The sequence below is a fragment of the Primulina huaijiensis genome, chromosome 8 (genome assembly GCF_012295235.1).
Source record: "Primulina huaijiensis isolate GDHJ02 chromosome 8, ASM1229523v2, whole genome shotgun sequence".
NCBI lineage: Eukaryota > Viridiplantae > Streptophyta > Magnoliopsida > Lamiales > Gesneriaceae > Primulina > Primulina huaijiensis.
In genome coordinates, this window is record NC_133313.1 from 19,984,899 (window position 1) to 20,000,057 (window position 15,159).

General features: G+C 33.5%; 3 protein-coding genes across 3 annotated transcripts; all 3 read left to right on the forward strand.

Annotated features, from left to right (window-relative positions):
• Positions 1-169: 169 nt before the first annotated feature.
• LOC140983177 (serine carboxypeptidase-like 28) lies at positions 170-2,990 on the forward strand. Its single transcript, XM_073450106.1, has 9 exons — positions 170-507; positions 591-683; positions 833-925; positions 1,026-1,111; positions 1,349-1,609; positions 1,778-1,905; positions 1,978-2,073; positions 2,193-2,298; positions 2,770-2,990. Exons 1-9 carry the CDS (start codon positions 357-359, stop codon positions 2,917-2,919), a joined length of 1,164 nt encoding a protein of 387 aa, XP_073306207.1. The 5' UTR covers positions 170-356; the 3' UTR covers positions 2,920-2,990.
• Positions 2,991-5,627: 2,637 nt separating this feature from the next.
• Positions 5,628-7,206, forward strand: LOC140982347 (tetraspanin-6-like). The gene is made up of 3 exons (XM_073448827.1): positions 5,628-6,289; positions 6,511-6,824; positions 7,024-7,206. The coding sequence occupies exons 1-3, from the start codon at positions 5,798-5,800 to the stop codon at positions 7,061-7,063; spliced, it is 846 nt and encodes a 281-aa protein (XP_073304928.1). The 5' UTR covers positions 5,628-5,797; the 3' UTR covers positions 7,064-7,206.
• A 1,372-nt stretch (positions 7,207-8,578) lies between these two features.
• LOC140982280 (chorismate synthase 2, chloroplastic) lies at positions 8,579-13,576 on the forward strand. The gene is made up of 13 exons (XM_073448740.1): positions 8,579-8,831; positions 9,799-9,949; positions 10,322-10,398; positions 10,521-10,579; positions 10,863-10,946; positions 11,099-11,191; positions 11,278-11,358; positions 11,512-11,643; positions 11,773-11,875; positions 12,017-12,111; positions 12,206-12,271; positions 12,907-12,991; positions 13,154-13,576. The coding sequence occupies exons 1-13, from the start codon at positions 8,687-8,689 to the stop codon at positions 13,303-13,305; spliced, it is 1,323 nt and encodes a 440-aa protein (XP_073304841.1). The 5' UTR covers positions 8,579-8,686; the 3' UTR covers positions 13,306-13,576.
• The last annotated feature ends 1,583 nt before the right edge of the window (positions 13,577-15,159 follow it).

The window sequence follows — 15,159 nt, forward strand, 5'->3', positions numbered from 1 at the left end:
TTTGCAATCACCTCCTCGATATTTTATGTATTTTATTNATTTTTTTTTTTTTTTTTTGTTGCAATTCGAACGGTTCCATAAGTTCAAAAATAAAAATCAAACTGGCATGTGAAGTGTTTTTTTTATTACTAGCTATTGGCCACCTTTACATATATCNTTATGTCCTATACTGGCTACTATTTCTACCTTATGTTGCTACTTCGATTAGTTTCCCATACCATAAACAGCAAGAGAGGGATAGGATCCTCAGGCTTCCCGGTCAACCCCGAAATGTCGATTTCAGACAATATTCGGGATATGTCACAGTGGATCAGACAGCGAAACGGGCTTTATTTTACTGGTTGATCGAGTCGAGCATGGAGCCCGATTCAAAGCCTCTTGTTTTGTGGCTTAATGGTGGTCCGGGATGCTCGTCCATCGCGTATGGGGCATGGGAGGAGATCGGGCCTTTTCGAGTGAGGCGCAATGGGCAGTCACTCTACTTGAGCCAACATGCATGGAACAAAGGTGGGTGGATGTTACTATAAGATCTTTTATTGTTTGAAAAGTTGAAACAAATTCTATAACACGACTCAATTTGGTTCATGCAGAAGCCAACTTACTATTTCTAGATTCACCGGCGGGGGTTGGATTCTCCTATGCAAACGCTTCATTTGATCAAACAATTGGCGACCATAGAACAGGTAATTAATTTTTTTTTTTTTTTACATATCCTAATCATTTATAAATAATTTAATAATATTTTAGATGCACTCAAAAACCTAAATATCCACATTTCAAAAAAAATAATAATAATAATTTTGGGTTATAATTATAATTCCAATCTTTTCAGTAAAAGATGCCTATGAATTCCTTACAAGATGGTTTGGAAGGTTTCCACAGTTCAAGCGTAGACCATTTTACATAGCTGGTGAAAGTTACGCAGGTACGGGTATTTAGTCAAGTAAATCAAACTTTAAAATTTCAAAATCACCCCTCATTTTCCACATAATCAAACTCTTGACCCTCATTCTTTCTTTTTTTAGGCCATTACATACCTCAACTTTCTAAAGTCATTGTTAAAAGCAACAAGGGAGTCAAGAATCCCATCATCAACTTTCAAGGTTTCTTGGTTAGTACTAGTATATCAATAGAGTTTTTACAAATAATAGACGATTCGTTCGTTCGATCAATCATAAGTACTAATCGAAAAACGAACATTTCCCTTGGGGAGATTTGATAAAAAATAAGTATTTTTGGCTAATGATACAAAATCGCATAATCCCAAATCATATCATATTTAATTATTTGCTAATTTTTTCCTAATTTATGGTCACTCTAAATATGGATGCACATGCATGCATGTTAGCTTGGAAATCCACTTATTGATGACTTCCACGACAACATTGGAGCATTTGAATTTTGGTGGAATCATGGGTTGATCGGAGACTCAACATATGAAGCATTGAACAAGTCTTGCCCAAACGACACGTTTCTATTTCCAAAAGACGAATGCTCTCAAGCTCTATCTGCTGCATTTTTAGAGTTTGGACTTATCAATCCTTACGCCATTAACCAAAAACCATGTCCCGAGCTTGGGACCCTTCCCAAAAACTTGAAATTCCCCCGGGTAAGATTGATAAATCATACATAAATACTTGTAATCATGTATATATATACATAGGTGGGATCTTACCCGGCCGCATCAATCGGTTTCGAGTATTTTGGTAAATATTGAAAATCAGATGGATCCCATATTTCTTATATATTAACCAGTTTATTTATTTATTTATTTTAGCCTTGGATATATAGAGGAAACGATCAATGCATTGTCAAGTATACAAAATTGTATATGAATCGTCCGGAGGTGCAAAAGGCTTTTCATGCCAATATTCTTGAAATCTCTCATCCTTGGGTGACTTGCAGGTATCCAAATTTGTTTACTAAATATTAACGAAAGGAAATATGTATGGTGTTCTTCTTCATATATATTTGCAGTGATATTATAAGAGAGAGCTGGGCAGATTCACCCAAATCCATGCTACCAATTTTGAAAGAACTAATAGCTGCTGGACTCAGGATATGGGTGTTTAGGTAATTGCACTCGAGTATAATCTTCTTGATTTACTCACTCGAAAAATATAATATCTAGTATATATATAATGTAAATATATTAGAAAATGAGTATTATTTCCAATTTGTAAATTTGGCAGCGGGGACAACGACGCCGTCCTGCCGCTAACTGGAACTCGTTATTCCCTCAAAGCTCTAAACCTAAAGACAAATATCAGCTGGTATGCTTGGTACGACAAACAAAAGGTCGGTAGTTTTTTGCAATCACCTCCTCGATATTTTATGTATTTTATTTAGAGTAGGTCTTTTGTGAGACGGTTTCACGAATCTTTATTTGTGACACGGGTCAACCCTACCGATATTCACAATAAAAAGTAATATTCTTAGCATAAAAAATAATATTTTTTTATGTATGACCCAAATAAGATATTAGTCTCACAGAATACGACACGTAAGACCGTCTTACACAAGTTTTTGTCTTTTATTTAATTTATACTAACATACTTTAGTCAAATACTGTACTAGAATTTAATAATTTAACTTTAGATAAAAATGATTATGTGATCTATTCCGCACGTCGTTTATAGAATTTTCAGTCACAATTCATTATTTATTATATATATGATTATGCACATTTTTTAGTTCGTTCCAATTATGTTATTAGATTAGATTAAATTAAATTAAATGCATTTTTTTAATTTATTCAAAAAAATATAGGTAGGTGGATGGAGCGAAGTGTACGAAGGATTGACGTATGTGACGGTGCGAGGGGCAGGCCACGAAGTTCCATTAACAAGTCCTAAGCTCGCTTTGGTTTTATTTAGGAATTTCTTGACCAATCAGATCATGTCATCATTTCCAAATTAACTTCAGTTTTTAAATAAATTTCTGTTACTTGTGGAAACATTATAATAACTTTTCTTCTAACTAAGAATTAAGTTTAGCATGTAGGAATTCATGTTGGTGTATGTTGTGTGTCAAATAAATTTTAAATTTGTTTTATATATACATATATATTTGATGTCGTACTAAGAATCTACATACGTTACTTTACATTGAGTAAACCAACGCAATAACTTATAAACAACGTTAGTCAAGTAAATCATACAGACAACTTCGTGTGAGAAGTTCTTCCAGGAAGGTGTTGATAAGGTAATTGAACTCTTGACTATTGATCTAACGTTCATCTATAACACCAATTCGAACACTCCAAGAATGTATATTTTATTTGTGTGTGTGTGTCGCAATACTATTTTGGAATTGAAAATATATACTATATATATAAGTGAATTCTTGGAGTGGACTAAATGATGAATTGTTGGAATAAGTGAATAAGTACTAATTAAATATCTCAATTTGTCAAATACCGCGTACTTTTATAATATAGTTATGTTAAAAAAAAGCTATAATATAATACAATGAACAAGTGAATATTTAAAATTAAATAATATTATCTTTATAAGATAAGAATAAAGGCAATTAATGGAGAGCACTTGATTTAAAAAAAAAGTGGCAAAATTGTGGTTTAGATAAGGGGCAAAAGGACATTTTATTGTGATAAATTACTTTCATACATTAGAGCTAGGGTTGAGAACATCAACATGCTTAGAAAAGAAGCAAAATTGGGGTCCATTTTTTTTTTATTACACAAATTGCCCTCTGTTCTTTGCTTGCCTTGCCACATTAACTGAGAATTTGATACGTTTATTCAACTAGCTAGCTACAAGAATATATCGTCTCCAATCAAGTGGTACTCAAGATTCTTTTGACGGTATAATTGGAGCTATGAGTGAGTCTTGATCGATCACATGATCAAAACTAACGAATTTTTTTCTTCTTTTACAGAATATTTATAAAAAAATTAACATGTCGGACTAATCTTATATCTTTTTGTTATGAAAAAATTAACATAGTTTAAGAAAATTATTTGAAAATTTTATAGTTGAAAAATTCCCACCAAAGTTTCCTTAGTCTCCAATTAAGGACACTTTTGTCATTATAATCAAATGGGTGGATATCGATGATCATCAATAGTGATGTGTTAGTGTACCTTATTCATATCAAAAGCAATCCACAAAGCACAAAAAGCATAAAGTAATAAGCTTGAGTTACATTATTTCAAGAACCCATGCAGAAAAATGATAAAGCAAAAAAAAATTAAAAATTAAAAACACCATTCTCACTCACACCAATGCTATAAAAAGTAAATCAAAAAAGCTTGGTAGACCATTTAGTATTTCATTTTGTGTTCCTTGTTTGTCTTAGAAAAAATATAATTATCATACATATGAAAAATTGCGTTTCCGGCTCTATATATGTACTCATCTGCAATTTTAGTCATCTATTTTATCAAATTTTAGTGTTACTCATATAAGTTTCGGTTTTTGGCAAATTTAACCATTTTTCATTGTGAATGCTGACGTAGAAGAGCAAATGTGTTCTCATTCATATGTCACTACAAGAATAAATGCTTATGGTGACATTTATAAATGTCATCATATTCAATATTTAGTGACATTCAAGTTTTAGTGACACCTCCAACAAATATATTCTATTCCAATGTCGTCTTAAACTTCCTGATATTTTTTAATATCATTATAAGATGATAATGACAACTTTATATGTGTTACTAATTATTCATATAATGACAATTTTAAATGTCAGAAAAACTCGTGTTTTAAATACATTTATACATGTCTTGTTATTATAGTAATAATGACAAATTTATATGTCAGTTAAAATCATTTATAATGACAACTAAAAGTATCGTGTATGTTATATATAGTGACAATAACAAATGTGGGGAATATTTGGGTTGGATAAATATTGGAGGAGGAAAAATAGATAAAATAAATGTGAGAATAAAAAAACATATTAGATTAGTTATCCTGACATTTTTAATTGATGTCATTTTTTATATGGACGGAAACAATTATTTTTCTTCCTCCAATATTTATCCAACCCAAATATTCACACATTTATTTATAGTGACAAATTTTAGTTTTTTAATGATTTTTTACGATGTGGGAAAAATAATTGTTTCCTTCCATATAAAAAATGACATCAATTAAAAATGTCAGGATAACTAATCTAATATGTTTTTATAGTTTACACATTATTAATTTTTTACAAGTGTCATTAGTAAGTATTTGTAACAACATTTAATTAAAATTGTCTACAAAAAAGTGTCACAATAGTCACTTATTGTTGTAGTGTGTGTGTCGTGTCAGAAAAATGATTAAAATTGTGGGAAAAAAAATAACGGAGTAAAAAAAATTTGTCGACACAAAATACCACAATCGAGAAGAGTAAAAATATAGACAAAATGCAATTTCCTCTTTTAATTAATATTATAATTAAAATATATATTATAAATTTTTCAATACATTTATTCACAAGATTTTTGTTTAATTTGGTTATTTTACGTGAATAAAAAAATGTTTTATTTTTTTATTTTTATAAAAAAAAAAAAACAGTGAGAATAATTTTTGTTGATTGATCGATTTGAAAAGGAGAAGCCGTGGTATGCAAATATGATTCTATGAACTCTATATATACAAATGATTCTAACGTATAGGTAAAATATAGAAATTCTTTAATTTGCAAAAAATATCAGCTCTACCCTTCAACTGCGATAAAGCCATGATCATTAAAGATAAAGCTAGCAAAGCAAACAAATCATACAAGAACCAGAACACCAAAACCACCCACTAAAATCCAGGCAAATTAAACAACTACACAAGCCATGTACAGATTCAGCAACACAGTGATAGGATTTCTCAACCTCTTCACCCTCTTAGCCTCGATACCGATAATCGGAGCCGGGTTATGGATGGCAAGAAGCAGTACAACTTGTGAAAACTTCCTCCAAACGCCCCTTTTGGTGGTGGGATTCATAGTCCTGATAATATCATTAGCAGGATTCATAGGTGCATGCTTCCATGTTGCGTGGGCACTTTGGGTTTATTTAGTTATCATGCTGCTGATCATAGCAACTTTGATGGGATTAACAATCTTTGGATTCGTCGTTACAAGCCCCGGAGGCGGGATTGAAGTGCCTGGAAGGATATATAAGGAGTATCATCTGGATAAGTATTCGGGATGGTTAAGGAAAAGGATTGAGGATCCCAAGTATTGGATGACTGTTAGGAGCTGTATTTTGGGGTCCAAGACTTGTGGCCAGGTTGTTTCGTGGACTCCTTATGATTATTTGACTAAAGATATGTCTCCAGTTCAGGTAATAAATTTATTTTTTTTTTGGTTAAAGATTTCCTGATCTACGACTGCTTGGAAGCTAAATTTATTATTCCAACATAAAGCTATATTTTTAACTTTCCCCATAAACCATGTTTATAATTTGTATTCCTGATGAACATAAACTGTTTCCAATAAAACCAAGGAATTTTATTGATTTATAGTTTTAGCTTATGAACACAATCAATAAAAATATGGATGCAGTCTGGTTGTTGCAAACCCCCGACATCATGCGACTACACAACCACAACAACAGCGCAGGACGCAGACTGCTACCGATGGAACAATGCCCCGAACGTGCTGTGCTACGAGTGTGACTCATGCAAGGCCGGTGTGCTCGAAAATGTTCGTAGGGATTGGCACAAACTCGCGGTGTTGAGCATCGTGATGCTTGTTTTCCTCATCGGTATCTACTCCATCGGATGTTGTGCCTTTCAGAACGCCAAGAGGGCGGAGACCGACTACCCTTACGGCCATAATCGCATGTCCAAAGTGCGACCTAGATGGGATTTCCATTGGTAAGTCTTGCACGTGGAAACATTTTTTACAATGATACTTTTTAAAACTTAACATGCCAGCCAATTAGTGTCCCCATTCCTACCTCCTTTTATACTTCTCCCGGAATATATATAAATCCCCACAAAAAATTTACTCGAAATAGATCCCATAAATTCGAATTTTGTATGAAAAAAAGTGACATGTGGTTGCATTTTGTAGGTGGAGATGGTTGGATGACAGAAGGAACCAACTTTATTAGCCAACTAAATTGTAATTTTTTTCTTGCTTTATTTTCTAGTATGCATCCTAGCTCACCACTGTATTAGAAAAACAAAGGCCAAATATTTCTATCTGTTGTCACAATCTTTGCTAGCTTTTGTATGATAGATTGATAGATATCCACCTACTTTTTTTCTAACTGCCGTAATATTTTATTTTATTTTGAATGGAAAAATTAACCAGTTCACTAACATTCGAATAATAATTCTAATTAATATCTGAATTTAAACAGAGTTTAAATCGACGAGGCTCGTAAAGCTCGCAAGCCGGCCTCGCCTTGTTTTGGTAGGATTATGCACACACACACATATTCTCCCCAAATTAAAATGCAAATCCATACAATGAGATGCTTTCAAATATTGTTTATAAGCCTCTTTGCATGTTTCTGCACACTGAGCTTCGTCACATGTAAGGATGTTTATGTTACCATATCCAAAGCTTGGCAAAGAAATCAGCACCAAGAAAATTATTGCCCACGTACACATGGATTTCATGGTGATTTCTGCATGAACTTTGAAATTATTTATAGAAAATATTGACTTTCATGCAATTCGTTAATGAAGAAAAGTATTATCGCTATGAAATACGAAATATAATTATGAAAATGAGTAATGAAGTACATGTGCTTGCATACAATGAGGATGATTTAATGACTAGCTATATGTGGTTTTCTTTCACTTTTTAGTGGTGATTCAGGGCGCTGAAAATGAAATTAAATGATTTAATGACCATATTAATCAACACCACGAATCCGGAATCACTTCTGGTATCAATTTCATTCTTCAAACGTAAAAGAGTAAGTTTTTTGTAAGACAATCTTACATATCTTTGTTCGTGAAACGGGTCAACTATATTCATATTTACAATAAATAAATAATACTTTTGGCATGAAAAATAATATTTTTTTACGAGTGACCCAAATAGAATATATGTATCACAAAATTGACTTATGAAAACGTCTCAAAAGAGTTTTATTTTTGTGAAATTATATTTTAATATGTCACAATCCTTTGAATTGAGAGTTCTAACATCTTATTAAATTTGGTTTAAAAAAACATCTTATAAAATGTTACTATGTTACATGCATGATATTCATTACCTTATCATAGAATATCTAACGACCAAGAGAGATTTCCCATCACATTTTGATTATAGTATGTCATATTACTTACCTTGAATTCTTAATAATATTTTTACGGACATCATAGAAAAATTCGGCTCGGTATATATTATTTATATGAGTAGTGATTCATCTACTGAGACACGTGTCATCTACTGAGACGCGTGTCATTATTCATCTACGGAGTACATATGTCATGTGTTGAGTAAATAAAAACACTACTCATATAAATAACATGAAAAAACCGGAAAAATCCATAAACCATCCTCCCAAATATAGGTGAAAAAATCCATTTTTATATAGAAATTTGGAGTGGTTGGCGGAGCCTTTGGTGTCCCTGAATATTCAGCCTACCAAATCCTGCACCAACCACCTCTACAATAGCCACCACACTATTATATATGTATATTGAGCAAAGAACCCCCTTTTAACGTCTGAACTCAATCTCAACGTCAGCAAACCACCAGGCCCGACGTCGGAGACATGGCGGCGTCCCTTGCCAAGTACTTCCTCGGAGCTCCATCTGCTTCCGAGGCCTCCGCCCATCTCGGATCCCTCCACTCGTCGTCCATTCTTCCGTCTCAGAACCTCCAGCTTCCAGCTCGCAGATCCCTACCCAAACGCCTCGGTATCTGGATTACTCACATGCTTTCACTGCTTTTCTTCTCTTTTTCTTGAATTCGCTATCCAACTTTGCTGATCGCCTTTCTTGTTATTCAATCGCGCATTAAAATATTTGAACTATTGTTCGAAAACTTTTGGAGGGATGAAAGTCTTAATTGGTGTAAAGGTGTAACATGAGCTCGATTAAGATTTCGTTCTAGCTTGTGAGTTAGCTATAACTTTCCTATTTTATTTGATATGGGAAATTTTAAAATAAGTTGGTTGTGCCGACTGCTGAGGCTAATTAACTATCTTGATTCTAGATGGATTAATTAGATGTTTGGTTGGGAAATGCCTAAGCTCGACGTTTAATATCCTATATTATAAGCTAACTGAGACAAGTTTGATGCCAAGTGAAATACGTGATGTTGAATGATTTGCAAGGCCATAAAAAATGGTAATTTAAAACATTAAAACTTTGATGCGGTGAAGTCCATGGTCTTCCAATCAAATCCGTGGGTGATTGTTTCTACAGAAATGGTTTACTACGTGTTGGTCCATTTTGATTGACAGTACTTCGTTTCAAAACGAGTCAATGATTTGTTTTATTGGAAATTTATGAACATCGAAGATAGATCAATGAGTTGAGTATTTACTCATGGAAACCTTATTGTTTCTAATTGTTGCATGAAGAGAATAAGATAGATTCAAAGCAAACATTAATGTTTACCTAGAAGGTGCATTTTCAGGTGTCGTGAATTTGTTAAGGTATTAAGTTAAAAATTTTAGTCTATAAATTTTCATTTCATTTACGGATTTTTTTTGAGGATTTAATTGATTTCTGATTGATGCCAATCCTCATATGATGATCATTTGAAGATACTTTAGTTCTCCTTGTGCACTCTCTCCCACTGCCAGGGAAAAAAAACATCTATTTCATATTCATATTGTCTCTGGATACTTCTTACAACATGCTTTGAATTTTTTTATAGAAATACAGGCGTCCGGTAGCACATTTGGAACTTACTTCCGTGTTACTACATTCGGAGAATCTCATGGTGGTGGTGTGGGGTGTGTGATTGATGGATGCCCTCCTAGAATTCCCCTCACGGTAGCGGATCTTCAAGTTGATCTGGATAGGAGGTACATTTTTAGCTACTTTGTTGTTTTTTCCGGCACGATTCCAAGTTCCAACCTACTTTTGTATAAACGTAGAAAAGGGAACTACTTCTTTTGGCTCTTCTAGTCCTGTTTGTTTGTTCGCTTTTCTTGATTTTACAAGTACTATGAAACCACCGGTAACCAAGACAGGTTTTAGCTCACCCACAATAAAATGCATGTAGCTGGGTGTGATAGATGACAAAAACAGAGATAACAGTTCTTAAATCATTAAAGAATTGGAGATAAGATATGCTAGCCGTAAATTTCTTTTGCCATGTTTTGTTTCTTTTGAAATCACAGAGTTACATTCAGATCCAATTGGCTAATCTTTATTAATGAAATCAATGTCTTTAGGAGGCCTGGTCAGAGCAGAATAACTACTCCTAGAAAAGAGACCGACACATGCAAAATAGCTTCTGGAATTGCTGATGGTTAGTTCTTCATTAGGCTCCTTGAACTCTATGTTTTTCTTTCTGTGCCCTTACTGTTTTTTAGACGTGTAATACTTGTAATGTTCTGGAAAATTTAGTAACATATACTGTACTTACTGCAGGGGTAACCACTGGAGCTCCAATCAAGGTAGAAGTGCCCAATACGGATCAAAGAGGGCATGTAAGTACATGAATAGGTCTTCATTGATTGTCTAGTTTAGAACTTAATGGTACAGTTTCGACTATTTACACATGAAGATATTGAAATCTACCTAGAATTGATTCTCAAAAAGACTGTCCCATATGCAGACCCGTAGAGTGGGAAACTTTTTTACATTCTTTTTCTGAAGTAACAATTATTAATGGGTTAACTTTTGTAGTTTGCTAAAAGCTTCAAAGGATTTTTTTTCAACTGATAAATGCATTTATATGCATTATTAAAAGTTTGTTATTTCATGTTTCAGGACTACAGTGAAATGTCCCAAGCTTATAGACCATCTCATGCAGATGCAACTTATGATTTCAAATATGGCGTGAGATCAATACAGGTAACATTTCTTACAATCAAGTAATAGTAGTAACATTAGCAGCCTATTGAAGATTACTTGAAAAGTTAATCTTCACGTGCTCATGAATTATTGTTAAGTCTTAGCTCTTGCTCACACTTTCCTTTTACTTGACTGTGCCTCTGGAAATACAGGGTGGCGGGAGATCTTCTGCCAGAGAAACAATTGGAAGAGTTGCTGCTGGAGCTCTAGCAAAGAAGATTTTAAAACTTTATGCAGGAACTGAAGTCTGTCTTGCATTCACATACTTATTTGATTATGCAGCTGTGTTTCCTTTGTTTACCATGTTTTGTCCTGATAATGTTTCCTACAGGTTCTTGCTTATGTTTCACAAGTACACAAGGTTGTACTTCCAGAAGATTTGGTTGATCATGACACTGTGACACTTGATCAGGTATTCCTCTACATATTGTATGATATTGGATAAACTCTTGCAACGGTGTCTCATTTATAAATTTTGACAATAGAGTAATTTTTTTCCTTTTAATTTCATGTGGTCAGCTTTCAGGCCATTTTGGCGCAATAATGTTTTTTCAAATGTTGACAGATAGAGAATAATATTGTAAGGTGCCCAAATCCGGAGTATGCTGAGAAAATGATTGCTGCTATTGATGCTGTTAGAGTGAGAGGTGATTCCATTGGAGGTGTTGTCACCTGCATTGCTCGGAATGTTCCACGGGTAACCCCTGTATCCTACCCTGTCAAGCGACCCATTTATTTGTGTTGCATAATTTGCTGCAATACTTTCTTCTTGTAGATTTGAAAAATTCACCAAAAAGTGTCTGAACACCTGTTTGTATTTTTGTAGGGGCTTGGTTCTCCAGTCTTTGACAAACTTGAAGCAGAGCTGGCCAAAGCTGTTTTGTCGCTACCTGCGACGAAGGCCTTTGAGTTTGGCAGTGGATTTGGAGGTGCAAAATTATATGTATTTATGATTTAGAGTTTCCTTTATTTGATGACCGGCTGATAGTTTGTTAGTGTGTATAATAACTAACACGAAGAACATACATTTTTATCCCAAGTTTAATCTTCTTTTGTTGAAACTCTACCAGGTACTTTCATGACTGGCAGTGAGCATAATGATGAGTTCTACATGGATGACTCTGGCCGAATGAGGACTAAAACCAACCGATCTGGTGGGATACAGGTATAGAGTGTTTTTTTCAATGGACCACATGTATAGGTTATACCTGTCATCTTTCCAAGTTTCCTGTTTTTCATGATTCTGCTATACATTTCAGGGTGGGATATCAAATGGAGAAATCATTAACATGAGAATAGCTTTCAAGCCCACAGCCACAATCTCTGTATGTCATCTCTTTCTCTCTCTCTGGTTTCCCTGCTTTGGCTCCATCTTCTTGGGCATGCCTTCGGATCTTTTTTCTGCATGTGTCTTTGTCATCCTCTTGAAAACTAAGAATTCTTGAACAGTTTATATCACGAGGTACCGAGCCTGCATTTTTTTAGGTCAAAGTGAGCCAGGCTAGCAACCTGTGAGTCTAAATTTTACGCTACAGGACCATGCTATCAAGCAGCCGAGTCTAAATTTATTTTTATCATATCAAATTTATGAATTGCTATGCCAACAACAGTTTCCATTTACAATGTAAGCCTGATTGAACTGCATCTAAATACATGGGAAATATTAACCTACTTCGGGTATGCTATATGATATCGCCTTGTCGATGTAATAACTGGTATTTGAAAATGAAACTGCCTGTTGTGCCAAAGAGATAACAAATTTATGTTTTAAGCTATCTCATCATTTGACTGGAATCATGTTTTATATTAACCAAACCTTTGTTTTGCAATTCTCATCAATAATTTTTGCATGTTTCATGTGGGCCTGTGGACACTTTATTCAATGCTCTTTGTGAAGCCATAATCTCTTGAGCATGTGCTTGACTTATTTTGATTGATATTCGGTGTTCTGTCTATGCAGAGGAAACAGAATACTGTGAGTAGGGATAAACACGAGATGGAACTTATAGCTCGAGGACGCCATGATCCATGTGTTGTTCCTCGAGGTTACTCACTCTTTTTCAAATTTTTGTTTTTAAATATTTTTGTTCTTATTCAAACAAGGTTTCCCTTGTATTTACTTGTTTTGACCGTGGTCTCTATGTCCCAATTCGATCTCAAATTTCTCTTGGTTCTGATAAATTCTCTGCTATGCTTTCCTAATGCAGCTGTTCCCATGGTGGAAGCAATGGTGGCACTGGTGCTTGTTGATCAATTAATGGCACAACATGCACAATGTATGCTGTTTCCGATTAATCCTGCGTTACAGGAACCCCTTGAATCGACCGAAACTACGAAGGCACAGATTCCCCTTCAATAATGGCTATTGGTCTGCATTGCTTAGCTCATCACGGCACGTCAAATTCTACACTTCCCCCCCCCTAATATTGATGAATATCTTATGGAGCTGAAAGTTTTATTTGCTGCTTTACTTCTGGCGTGAGCATGCTTTTGAAAAAGATTTTGGACTTTTTGGGCGGCTCTTGTTGTGCAAACAGACACTTCATACAGTATTTTGCTATGTTATTGGTTCAAAATTTCAAAACTAAACTGCCCCCAAATTGTAATAATAATAAATAAATAAATAAAAAGTTTAAAGCTTGGCATGATATATATATATATATATATATATATATATGACAAAAACTTGTGTGAAACGATGTCACGGGTCGTATTCTGTGAGACAGATATCTTATTTGGGTCATCCATGAAAAATTATTACTTTTTATGCTAAGAATATTACTTTTTATTGTGAAGATCGGTAGAGTTGACCCGTGTGATCATCTCACAAGAGACCTACTATATATATATATATATATATATATCAAGTTAACAGTGCCACCGTGATATTTTCTGATAAGATGATTATTTTTTTTGGAATTTATATCATTTTATTTGTAAAATATTATGTAGAATTTGAATAGAAAGTTAGTGAATGATTTGATATGAAAAATCAATAAAATAAATAGGGATAGAAATTGTATTTTAATTGGATATTCGTCCAATAATTCGGAACCTCACTTTTAGAAAATCTGTGATACAATCTCTGATCCTTCGACGACTTTTTGTGCAATTGCAAGCAATCAACAAATTTTCTTTTAAAGCTTAAATCATTTCAATAGCAGGTCTATACTGTGGTCTATATTTATATTAATATTTTTGAAAAAAAAAATGATATTTTTTATTAGTGACTTAAATAAAATATTTATCTTACAAAACTGATTCGTGAGATCGTGTAACAAAATTTTTCGTGCCATTTCAACATAGGGAGGTTTTCTTAAATTAAAATTTGTATAAGATAATTCATCTAATTTTCCCAATACATACATACCATCGTGAAATTTGTTGATATGTTGGGCCAATTTAGAATGTGAGATTGATGTTACCTAAAATGGCTTCAATTCAATTCCATAGCCATTTCGTTTAGGTATCCCCATCAATGAATCGACCAGTCCAGGATTTTTATATATCCAGCTTTTTTTGATGTGAAATTTGACCAAATGAAACTAGTCTTGTAACGTATAAATAAATAATATGTCTTTTATAAGACGATCTCACGTATTTTTATTCGTAAGACGGATCAATCATGTCCATATTTACAATAAAATTAATATATTTGACTTAAAAAGTAATACTTTTTCGTAGATGACTCATATAGAATATATGTTTCACAAAATTGATCCGTGAGACCGTCTCACAAGAATTTTTGTGATAAATAAAACAATAATACAACATTCTGTATACTGCTGTTCTTTCAATGAATTATTGACCCTTATGCTTTATGTCCTTTTTCTATTAGTCTTTCTCAATTATTTTAAAGTTAATATGTTAATTATCCTATAAAAAAAATATATAATAATAATTGAGTGAAGCAAATATAGAGTCTAAAAGTGCTTATAATAAATAAACGTGTTCAAAAGATAAGCCCCTGTCTAAGCAAAGATAAAGCTGAAGTTTATTCCATTGTTTTCTATTAAAGTACAAACAAATTTGGAGTTTATAAATGCCCTAACTCATGTCATGACTGTTACGTTGTAACAATAACATTTATGTATTCTTTTAATGTTTTTTAACAGATCTCTTGTGAGATGGATCAACCTTAATGATATTCACAATAAAAAGTAATACTCTTAGCATAAAAAGTAATACTTTTTCATGAATGACCCAAATAAGA

What these genes read in the sequence shown, in the direction of transcription:
- LOC140983177 (XM_073450106.1), top strand. Translation starts at nt 357, where the DNA reads ATGGAGCCCGATTCAAAGCCTCTTGTTTTGTGGCTTAATGGTGGTCCG. An exon ending in AATTGGCGACCATAGAACAG is followed by an intron (nt 684 to 832) that starts GTAATTAATTTT and finishes CAATCTTTTCAG; the next exon opens with TAAAAGATGCCTATGAATTC. An exon ending in AAAACTTGAAATTCCCCCGG is followed by an intron (nt 1,610 to 1,777) that starts GTAAGATTGATA and finishes TATTTATTTTAG; the next exon opens with CCTTGGATATATAGAGGAAA.
- LOC140982280 (XM_073448740.1), top strand. Translation starts at nt 8,687, where the DNA reads ATGGCGGCGTCCCTTGCCAAGTACTTCCTCGGAGCTCCATCTGCTTCC. An exon ending in ATACGGATCAAAGAGGGCAT is followed by an intron (nt 10,580 to 10,862) that starts GTAAGTACATGA and finishes TTCATGTTTCAG; the next exon opens with GACTACAGTGAAATGTCCCA. An exon ending in AACTTTATGCAGGAACTGAA is followed by an intron (nt 11,192 to 11,277) that starts GTCTGTCTTGCA and finishes TGTTTCCTACAG; the next exon opens with GTTCTTGCTTATGTTTCACA.
- LOC140982347 (XM_073448827.1), top strand. Translation starts at nt 5,798, where the DNA reads ATGTACAGATTCAGCAACACAGTGATAGGATTTCTCAACCTCTTCACC. An exon ending in AAGATATGTCTCCAGTTCAG is followed by an intron (nt 6,290 to 6,510) that starts GTAATAAATTTA and finishes ATATGGATGCAG; the next exon opens with TCTGGTTGTTGCAAACCCCC. An exon ending in CCTAGATGGGATTTCCATTG is followed by an intron (nt 6,825 to 7,023) that starts GTAAGTCTTGCA and finishes TGCATTTTGTAG; the next exon opens with GTGGAGATGGTTGGATGACA.